Source organism: Miscanthus floridulus, chromosome 10 (genome assembly GCF_019320115.1).
Source record: "Miscanthus floridulus cultivar M001 chromosome 10, ASM1932011v1, whole genome shotgun sequence".
In the NCBI taxonomy this organism is placed as follows: Eukaryota; Viridiplantae; Streptophyta; class Magnoliopsida; order Poales; family Poaceae; genus Miscanthus; species Miscanthus floridulus.
The window spans coordinates 54034827-54046243 of record NC_089589.1 but is presented as its reverse complement, the minus strand read 5'-3'; the positions used below and the strand labels follow the sequence as shown (position 1 = coordinate 54046243).

Here is an 11417-nt window from a genome sequence, read left to right as displayed (position 1 = left end):
TAATGGCTACTGAGGATCTTGCTGTTGCTGTTGGTTGTTGTTGTTGTTGCCAACGGGACATTGGGAGTGTATTGCAGGAGATAAAAAAAAAACAAGGTCAGAACACAGCACAGGTGTGATGTGAGAACCTTGGAAGGTTTGGGAGGATCATGAACATTAGATTTTTTTAGAGCCGGTAGCAGTACAGGAATGTACTTTAATTTCTCCGCGATCGTGCAGTATTTGAGTCATCTACAAACTCAGTCAGTCAGATTGCACGTTGGATCGGAGAAGAAATGCATGACAAAGAGGAAAACACCATGATATATATGACACACATCTCTCTCAACTCTTCCTGTGTATTAAGATGTCGAGCATCGTTCTCACATCTATGATATGGTTCGCTTCCAACCTGTATACTTCTCATCTTAAGCCTCTACCTATTCAATGAGATCTTGGAGAAAACCAAATCTAAGGGTGCTTTTCTGATACAAGTGTTTTTTTGAGCAAATGGAATGCCAAATAGTTCAAAGATGACATGGAGCTGATTTGCCGATGGCTTCTTAGTTAGCGTTTGGTTGGGAGTCAAAGTGGAGTGGGACGGTTCTGTCTCTGATTTGTAGGACGGCTCCATTTTCTGTTTGGTTGACAAGGACGGGATCAATCCATTTTGTGTTTGGTTGAAGGAATAAATAGGAATAGGATGGAGGGTGAATTTGATGCCGTCAGCTACTGTTTAGTGGGACTCACTTGTCATACTCTTTTTAATTTTTTATTTCTTATTCTCCCTTATCTTCTTTCGAGGCGTGATGCCTTATCTTCTTCCCCCTGATAGCCTCCCGACGCTCGCACGCAAGCGCCACGGCCGCCGCTCGACGGGTCTCTTCCACGCTCGCCTAGGCCATGGCCTCCCCCATGCTCGCACGCGCTATGGCTGTTGCTGCTCGTCAGACTCCCCCACGCTCGTACGCTCCATGGCTGTTGCTCGTCAGACTCCCCCACGCTCGCACGCGCCATGGCTGCTGCTCGTCGGACTCGCCCACGCGCCGGAGCTCCGCGAGCTGGGGCCGCGCCGGAGCCCGGAGGTGGCCCCGCGGGCGCCCGACCGGAGCTCGCCCGCGCCGGAGGAGGCCGCGCGCCCGTTCGCCATCATCTGGAGATGCTCACGCCGTCCCACGCCGTCGCAAGAGGACGTCCTTGTCCGCGCTTTTTTCTGGGACGGGCTCGGTCCCGATTTCACCGAATATTCTATGGATATCTCTAGGTGAGATATCTCAATTCCTGATGACTCCCAACCAAATAGTCAAAAAGTGGATCCATCCCATCCCCATCCCACCCCATCCCCAAAACCACGGAGTTGAGAAATTGAACTTTTTAGAGCACTACCAATCGTATTTGTAGAGTCAATAATTCATGGCCCCCACACCAGTACTAGTACACAACCAATCTAACGCCAGGGCGAGTCTAGATGAATCGAGGACACCGGTGATAGGAATCCAGCCTCCGCGTGAGTCGCGCCGTCACGCCGCTTCCTTCCTTGACGGTTGGACTTCTTTTCCTTCTACGCGACTGCGCAAGGCAGCGTCGTAGCAACCCAGCGAAGCGAGTCGCCGACCGCCTCGCGCTCCGCCGCACCGCTCTCCATGTCCGCACGTTGGCGTGATCTTCTGCATAGGACGTGATGAGGCAGGCGGCAGATCATCTGCATACGACGCAACTCTGAAGCTGAACGTGATCCACTGATCCGCATGGGTACAAATCAATCTCTGTCCTATACCTATCTCTTATGATCCCTAATTCCCTATTCCCTAATCATGTACAGCCTACCGAAGGTCAATTAGTGATTCAGATTTCAGAGACCCAGACGGACATCATTTGCGAATTGGGATTTGCAAATTGACTCCCTAAGGTAGTGTATAATTGCTTAATCTTTGTGAATTTTCTCTTTGTATAATTGTTTAATCTTTGTGAATTTTCTCTTTGTATAATTGTTTAATTTTTGACTAATTGTTTGTCTAAATTTTAAGTTAACTGCTTATTGGTAACATTTCGTAGCAATGAGTACTATTGGTAACATTTCGTAGCAATGAGTAGTACGAGTAGTATTATCAAGTTTATTTATATAAAAAGGCCCAAATTTTATCTTCGTTCTAGGTCTTAAAAAAAAACTCAGGACTGCCCTGTGCACAGGGTTCAGGCGGGATTACCAACCAGAATTCGGAAAACCAATGAATTCTGAAAAAAAAATCATATGATTAACCATTCTGAGCAATGACACAGAGATATGTGCTAACTCTAGCATGACTACTTTCTAAATGTTCTTGTAAACAATAATTATGATTCTAATGAGTGATTAAAGAGACAGACAACAAGGGTGGTGTGCTCAATCATCTTACAGACTTTATGATCCGTTAGGCTAATTCATCAACCTATCATGTTAGTGTGTACAGTCATATGGTTTACCTACTTGTGAGATTTCGCTTTGCATATGTGGCAATATTTAATTAAGATAGCAAATACATATAAACTGTAAAGCAAGAAACAAGTGCTGATGCTATTGACTATGACAGACACGTAGAGCCAATATCAGAGCCACACCGTTAGAGCCGGGCAAGCGGCAGCGTCTCTGCTTTGCCATCATCTAGTGGTCGTCTGTGACTGTGAAGCCTGTACTGCACTTCATCGCATTGCCAGCACTCAACTTTTGGCGTGCTTTTGTTTGGTCTCACTTTTGGCTTGGGCTGTTGCCTCCCCCTGATGGGACTAGTAATTCGGAAAGTGCGGTAGGTCGATCAATAACCAGGGCCAGCTGGTTCAGAGGAGCACACAGGGCAGCGGCCATTGGTTTCAGCTCATGGTTTCTGTGTTCGCATGCATTCAGTTCCATACACTATGGCATGCACTTCCTGCAAGGCCCAGTTTAGATGCAAAATTTTTTACAAAATGAACACTGTAGCATTTTCGTTGTTATTGGGCAATTAGTGTCCAATTATAGTCTAATTAGGCTTAAAAGATTCGTCTCGTGGATTTCGTCTAAACTGTGTAATTAGTTTTATTTTTTATTTATATTTAATGCTTCATGCATGCGTCCAAAGATTCGATGTGACAGGGAATCTTGAAAAATTTGACAAAACGAAGTGGAACTAAACAGACCTCAAGTCCGAGCAGAAATGCATGACAAGACGACCAAAAACATCACTTTAGGCCACGCATACCTGAACTCTCTTATAGATATGCAGCCTTTTCACTTGTTGGTTTCAGCTAGCCCAAACCAGCCAGCCAACAGTGTTTTTCTCTCACAATAAACCAGCACCAGCCAGCCCAAACCAGCCCAAAAACCAACCAGCGAACAGGCCGATGGTTATGACTTCTATGTTTATGCTTAGTCGTTACGTGCAGTCTTCAGCATCTACAGTCAGTGGGACTTTGGGGAAAACCAAACCCGGGTTCCAATGCCAAGAGCTTGTATTCGGAAACAGGGTAAGCAAATTATTAGTCCATGGATGAAATGAAGCTGATCTGCTCATGCGTGGCTGTGGATTATACAAGCACATTTAGGTGTTTCAATATATACGCCTAAATATGCCCAAATGTGCTAAAAATGTGCCCAAAATACGCCTAAATGTGCTCAAAATACGTCCAAATGTGCCTAAAATATGCCCAAGCATGCTCAAAATACCCCCAAATGTGCCTAAATAAGTTCAAAATACGTCAAAAATGTCCAAAATGCGCTCAAATATGCTCAAAATGCACTTAAATGTGCCCAACATGTGTCGAAATGTGCTAAAATATGCCAATATGTGTCCAAAAGTGCCCAAAATGTGTTCAAAAATGCACCTAAAAGTGTCCAAAATGTGCATCAAAATGTGCCCAAATGTATGCAATAAACACCAGCTAGAACAAGTTAGAGCACGATTTTTGAAAGATTTGGGCGTAAGAACCGCCCACATCGGACCAACGACGCGAAAACTACAGCTAATTGAATTTTAAACGGATAAAAATGATGAAAACTATTTTTCTTGGATTAAACCTAAATTTTAAAAGGGCTAAAGAATTTATTTAAAAAATTTAGAATTAATTTGCAACATAAAACTAATTAAAATAATTTTATAGCAGTTATTTGCATTTTCTAGAATTAAAACTAAATTTATATGCAACAAAACATATTAAAAATATTTATTTTATCAAAGAAAATATTTTTAAATATATTGAAACATTTATCTAAATCATTTTATATTTTTTGGATTTTTTTCTCAACAGAAAACCTATTTTTCGGAATAATCTATTTTCGCGAATTATTTTTCTAAAGAAAAATCGAATTACTGGACGCTGGCGTGGCTGGCTGCGCTGACGTGGACTGCCACATCGGCAAAACCGTCCACGTGGCGTGCTGCTTTGGCGAAAACCGCCTGCGAAACCACCCCAGGGGGTTATCTAAACGGTTTTGCAAAGTTCAAGGTTTAAAATACCTGGTTTTGTAGTTGAGGGTTTTAAGTGTACACCCATCAATAGTTCAAGGGGTTATGTAGACTTTTTCCTATAACACATGGACACAAATTAATCAAGTGTCACACTACATTGCTTCAAATGGCTGATGGAGGGAGGTTATATCACTATTCGGCTTGCACTAATCACCGTGTGACCCGCGAAGTGCCGATGCAGAAAGAAGAGGAGCAGGACCGGGCGAGCGGAGGGAGAGCTCCCGGAAGCTCCAGCTTCACTCTGTGCTTCACTATTCTATAATGTAGCAACAAGCTAAAACGTGTGCGCTACAGCCTACATCCAACTAAGGCCTCGTTCGGCTGGTGAAGTTTCTGGCTGAAACCGGCTGGAGCTAAAACTCGGTACAATGCTCACACCAGCCAACAGCACCAGAATCAGCCGGATGGACCAGCAAGCAACTGCATTCAAATAAAATGGCCCCACATCCTCATTAAATACATTTCGAATTCAAATTCGAACACCTCCATCCGAAGGCTGTTTGTGCTACTTATCAATGAACCAGCTCAGTACAACAGCTCTCAGATACAAGCTGAAACCAAAAAAATTCCTAAACATGCATCTAGCTGATGCAGCACATAATTTCACCCAAACTGCATCAGCTCTGCAACGACAACAGCTTTATGTATATTGTACTAACAACATATTTCCTAAACAAGCATGAAGCTGATCAGCTCTGGATCGACAACAGCTATCACATACAAGCTGAAACCAAAAGAATTTCCTAAACCTGCATCAAACTGATAAGCTCTGAAACGACAACAGCTTTCAGATACAAGCTGAAACATAAAGAATTCCTAAACATGCATCAAGCTTCCAGAGCAGACTAAGCTCCAACTTGTTGAATCGCAGCAACAAGGAATGAACCCATCAGCTTTTCTCTGGAAAAACAAGAAGGGAAGGAAATGAGCAACATAAGATTAGATCAGTACACTGTCAGCGGCTACACTTCAAGTTAGCAATTGTTAAGATTAGATCAGTACACTGCTTGCAGCTACACTTCTTATGTGTCGGCAACAGAGCAGACATGTAAATGTTGGTAATGCTAACAAAACTGTACATGGTTTAGGTGTGTCCAGTATGCATCATGACTTATCCATACAGTTGTCATATTACAAACAAGACTAAGGCAGCATAGATATTGGACAAAGATTTTCTTAGTAGTACCTCAAGCAAATTTTTATAAGTGGCCCTATTGCACCATGTAGGCAGTTACTTCACCTGCATGTGAACATATTCTCATTAGACCCAAACTAGGCAGCCATGATGAAAAATGCATGACTTATGCTATAACATCCACAAAAACGAAATTGTTTGACTTACGTTGTCTTCCCAAGGAGTGGCAGTCCATATGTTATCCACTCGCGGACATGTTTCATGTCATTAGGATCTCCCAATGCCATAGCTGCCACTTGACTCAAAGGGCCAAGGTCTGTCGCTTGCCTGATCCGCACTTGTTGATGCTGACCCTTCAGCTCATGCACGTAGTTGTGCAGTCCACAAAGAGCAATAATTATCTAGGTTTGCTTAGTCCCTGATAGTGAGGTATGCCTTTTAACATGTGCCACTTTGCTTTCGCTGCCCCAAATGTCCTCTCTATGACATTTCGCAGCTTGGAATGATGTCGGTTGAATACCTCCTGCGCATCTGTTGCCCCCTTGTCTGGAACTCCTTCACCCAATACCTCTTATTTGGATACGGCGTCAGATACCTAGGTTGAAGTGTGTAACCGGAGTCCACCAAGTAATAGCGGCGTGCATAAATTCACAGCAACGCAACAGGTAACATACAATTAGCTACAGCCTTACTCAACCAGATTATCTAAGTTCAACTAACCTGACGGTGGATGTGGGAAAGAGGCATCTGCTTCTGCCTTTCTTTTGACCCGTATATCATGTGCAGAACCCTCTGTCCCTACCCCAATATATGTGAACCTCATGTCGAAGTCACAGACCGCAATTACATTTTGAGTTGGCCTTCCTTTCCTATTAATGTGGTTATCACGGACTCCTTGATCAACTATGACATCTATGTGAGTGCCATCCATGGCGCCTATGCATCCATCAAAAAACGGCGAGTACTCCACCAATTCAGCGGGCACTACTGAATAACTAGTGTCCCTAGGCCTAATTATGTCATTTGCAAATCCAGTCATGGCAGCTAGAATATGGGAAAATACCTTGCTACATGTCCCCAACCCCCTCCTAAATCTCTCATGCATTTGTCTCTGGCATTGATTTGTATCACATGCCCATAGAAACATGGCTAAAGCTTCAATTGATTCAATCTCCCTACTGCATTTTAGCCCATAGCTATCATGTAGTATGCTATGCAACCTAACCAAATTTTCAAGCCTCATTCGGCAGTTTTCAAAGCACCTACCAGCATCTGACAACAGCTTCTCTACCCATTGTCTTCCGGTAGGATCAGGCACTGGGACATAAGGGTTATCTTGTGTTGGTACCTACAACATGTCCGCAATTGCAATGCCTGCAGCCATAGCTGCAGTAACCACCTCGTTGAAGCTCATCTTACTTGAATTCTGACTTTCCTCGTCGCTGTTGTCCATGCCCCAAAATGCTGCCAAGCAAAGGTATAAACCATCGTTGGTAAGCACATTCCAACATAGTTTGCATCCGGAGTGGGCACTATAAGTAATGAGAGCACTTTAGACTCAAACCATTAACCCAAAAATTGTACTCTAAGTTTCTTTAATCAATTATATTCATTAACCATTTACAACCTAGCCGGTATGCCATAGCTGAAAGGCTAATTTCTTAACTGGAAAAGGCATACACACCTTCAAGCTTGTCGATCACTGATGAACTCTGCAACCAGTCCCTGATGTACCTGCAACAACAGTACCCCATTATGATTTGTTAAAATATAGAACACTTTAAAGCATTTGTTAACAATGAAATAATTTATAGTTTCAACAACCAAGTCATGACTGGCAGTTCAAACAAATACATCGCATCACACAACTAATAACGAGTTCCGGAAAAAAATACGACACATGGTTTTTGGGCAAAGGCCCCGTTACAAGACATGAAACCTCAACACAACTAGGACAATAATTAATGTAAAGGATAAAAGACGACACTCAAATGCCACCGTTGCTTCACACCAAACTCAACATCCCAGCTACTGAACTACTTGTTGTTCTTGTTCATTTGATATGTCAGCCACGCCATACGTTCTTCGGATGTCAGCAAATTCTTGAACACCCGCCGGGGCACTGAGTTATTGAACAAATCCGTTGCCAAGAAGAACATGTCTGAAGTGGCTGGCACACCGTCATCTCGTAAAAGTTGCATAGCTTCGTCTACCTCCACCTGTTCACGGGTTCGCTCTCTATCCCTTGATGCGCCCCTTGCAGTAATGCTCTCAGACAACCGTGCAATGTACTCCCCCACATTTCAATTCTTCTTCTTCTCTGGGTTGTTGACAACATGATCCCTGCTGTCCCTCTTCGAACCAGAATGGTAGCTGGATGGACCGCCTAAGTCTAGCCTACGCAAGGCTGTAGGAGGCGTTGAGTCCTGAATACCACCAACGGATACGAAGCAGCCCGTGTTCCGGTTGCGGTCCCCAAACAGTGCCTCCAATTGGTCCAGGAAGGGAGGTTGCTTACCATGGAGGACCTCAGGCTGACTACCATCCTAAAAAATAAGAGGAGCACATAATGTTAAACAATGTAACCTATATAATCGGAACTGTTAACAAGATAACATATCGAGTTCATGGGCTGGGAACCTTCTTGAGTTTCCCAGTACTCAGTGTCAGCATCAATGGCGCCCGTACGTGGGTTCCTCCCAAGTCCAGTGGCTGTCAGCCCATCTTTCCATGTCTGGTAGGCCTTTTTTAGGTATCCTAGCTTATTGTTGCATTGTCTCTTATCAAACTGGGGGAAATAAGTGTAACTGTTGTGCCAGCCACCAGTGGTGAGACCCTGCTGAGTGAAGTTACACTTTTCCTTCTCTTGAAGACAAAGGTCCAGCAGCAGCTTGGTTTCATCCTCGGTCCAAGTTGCACGCTTTGGAGGCATCTGTTGGAATGTGGAAGAGCTATTGTCGTTTGTGGCTGAACATACTAGTGGTACCGCAAAAAAACTAAAGCATTCAACAAAAATAACTAAAATACGATGCAAATGCTAGAAATGTGTACTTGCCTTGATTTCTCGCTTCACGCGCTTGGAACGCAAGTTGTACCGGGGGGATTCTGGCGGGGAGCAGGAAGCTGTTGACGATGGTGACAGTATATATACTTCGAAAGGCCACACCTACATGATAAACATGTTCCCCTATCAGAGCTAAATGATTACCAAAGTACTGGCACGCAAATATATAAATTCCGAATAGGAACTGTATGTATATTGTACTAACAACAGATTATAGAAGTAACAAAAGAAGTAACCCTAATCACTGAAATTATAACAAAAGACGTAACCACATCAGTAGTCCTGAACAGCTGCTGAATAGGTCAAATGACGCATACAGGCTATCATTTCCACTGGTGAAACCTACTGAATGCAACGGGTGCTTGGATGTATACAACTCTGTGCATTTGAATCATCAAGCCAACATGTATTGGTAAACTATAGGCTCAAACACTTCATTGTTTTCCTAGTGAAACTGAATCAAAGGCACATCCGCATATTGCTTATTGACTGACTGCATAAGCAGGAGTATGAAGACACAGATGTACAACTCATCCATCATTGGACTACATGACAAACCAGGGGAGCCAAGTGTAAATGAAAACATTTAAAAATGGAGTTTATGCTAACCCTCAATGCAACGGATGTGCAAGGCCAATGTGACCCTAACAATCCGTCTGTACTTAGGCATCCACACCTCGGAGCAGAAAACTTGCAACCCTAACCCAGTGGATCTGATAGCGGCCTGCAAAATGGGATAGCAGAAGAGGGAAGCATACCGAAAATACCATTGTAGGGAGGGCGGAAGCAGGAGGAGGTGACGGATCCGGTGCCATGGAAGGCAGATCTCCCGCCGACAGCGACGAATCGACTGGATCTGGTTTGCAAGACGGCTATGACTCGGAGAAGGCACCGACAAACCAGAACCAGCGAGATGGCCCGTGTGGATGTCGCCTTCGTTCTCTGGGAAAAGGGATGGGAGGGGTTTAGGACGGACGACGTCCGGCGACGATGAGGGACCAGCGGCGCGGGTGAAGGCGAGAAGGGAGAGTGAGTGAGGATGGCGGCAGCTGGGAGTGGTGGAAACCCTAAGCGCGTGACCGAATGAGACGGGAGAGAGTGGGATGGCGGCAGCTGAATATTGTAGACCAGCCGAACGGCTGGTCCTCGCCTGGGTCACGAGGTCCAACTAGCTCCAGCCGGTTCAGCCGCAAACTTGACCAGCCGAACGAGGCCTAAGAGCTGTAATGCTATAATTAGAGCATCCAAACATCGGGAGTCCCTCCGAACGCTACGTCGCCTCATGTTGTTCATGTATTGTATCCACTACATTCGATACCTCCCCTCAAGTAGCCAGTCATAGTTATTCTCTCTTGTTCTATCTCGCCTCGTGTCTCTCCATCTCTCTCCTCCATGTCTCCGATAAATCATAGAGCGCCACCGCTGCCCCCTTCCTCCATTAAAACCGACCACACCACCTCCTCCCTCAGCTTGCGCAGCTTCGTCCTGACCTCTTCCCCAACCCCAGCGCCGTCAGGCTGCCTTGCCACCATGGGGCTGCCGCCGCTGCCGCTGGGCGCATGTGCCAAGGGCCCACGAGCGCGCCCAGTGCCAGTGGTGCTCGCTCGCCATCGGCTCCCACCTCAACGGCCGGAATCGACCGGTCCCGGCCTCTCCCCCTAAGTTGCAAATGCTTGTTTCAAGTGTTTCAGTTGTTTTAGATGCACGTTTCAATTGTTTCATATGAATATTACAAAAATAGATCGGGACGTCGCATATGATATAATTGTTGTACATGTATGTTGCAAGCTTCTGTTTTCAATGTTTCATTTGTTTTTTCAGATGTGGGATGTTTGCATGTGTTTTAATCCTATATTGCAAGTGCTTTATCTGGATGTTGCGTACTTTTTACAATGGTTGAAAGTGTTTTTTTGGGTGTTTCTACAGGTGTTTCAGACGCATGTTTTAATTGTTTTATCTATCTTATATCTATATGTTGCAAAAGTAGATCGGGTCATGCATCTCTCTCGTCGCCTTCTGCTGCCTCCTCGGTGCCTCCTCCTCCTCCTGTGCTGGCTAGGCATCTATTCCATACGCGCAGGTGATGTTCAGGGCTAGTGACATTTGGGGCGTTCGAAGCAGCGCGGACCATGGGGGCGCGAAACAAAGAGCAGGCGTGGATGTCCGTCCAGACATCCGAGCACCTTCCCCTCCGGGCCACCCTTCTTCGGCGCTCCGGATGCTCCCGCCACATTTGAATTCTCCACCTTCGTCGCTGAACAAAAGTTACCTGCTCTTTCAGCGCCCGCGCACGCCGCCTGCTCGACGCAATGACTCACCAACGCAAGACCAACAAGGCGCCTGCAGAGTGCGGCAGGGTGCCGTTCCGCGGCCGCGCGTTCCCGGACGCCGTTGTGTACGACGTGTTGGGCTTCCTCCCAGCGCGAGACGCCGTGTGGGCATGCGTGCTCGTCTGCCGCTACCGAATACTCTGGAGGAGTGGAGGGTCCGTCCCTCTCCTGCGCATCGCGGACGCTCGTGGCGCTACGGTGTCTCGACGAGGGCGAGATCGATCTCCATCTCCGTGGGTTCTCGCAGCTGGACGTTCCGCGTACGTGCGTGTTGAAGTAGCCGACTGGCCTCTCTCTTCTCCCAACTCCTTGTCAGATTAGAGATACATGGTCTCCCTTTGGGAGAAAGAAAGCTTTCTTGATTACTCAAGCCGCCTGGTGTTGAGGGATCTGAAGATTACCAATTGCCAACTCGCTACTGATAAGGT

General features: G+C 45.6%; 1 protein-coding gene across 1 annotated transcript; it reads right to left on the bottom strand.

Moving 5' to 3' along the window:
• Positions 1-6943: 6943 nt before the first annotated feature.
• LOC136488654 (uncharacterized) lies at positions 6944-8527 on the bottom strand. The gene is made up of 4 exons (XM_066485505.1): positions 8236-8527; positions 8138-8141; positions 7280-7329; positions 6944-7059 (listed from the first exon to the last, which is right to left on the bottom strand). The coding sequence occupies exons 1-4, from the start codon at positions 8525-8527 to the stop codon at positions 6944-6946; spliced, it is 462 nt and encodes a 153-aa protein (XP_066341602.1).
• Between the last annotated feature and the right edge of the window lie 2890 nt (positions 8528-11417).

Excerpts from the sequence above, each read along its gene's own strand:
- LOC136488654 (XM_066485505.1), bottom strand. The coding sequence starts at position 8,527 with ATGCCTCCAAAGCGTGCAACTTGGACCGAGGATGAAACCAAGCTGCTG. Across the intron at positions 7,060-7,279 it reads AGTGATCGACAAGCTTGAAG|CATTTTGGGGCATGGACAAC; the intron begins GTGTGTATGCCT and ends TTTGCTTGGCAG.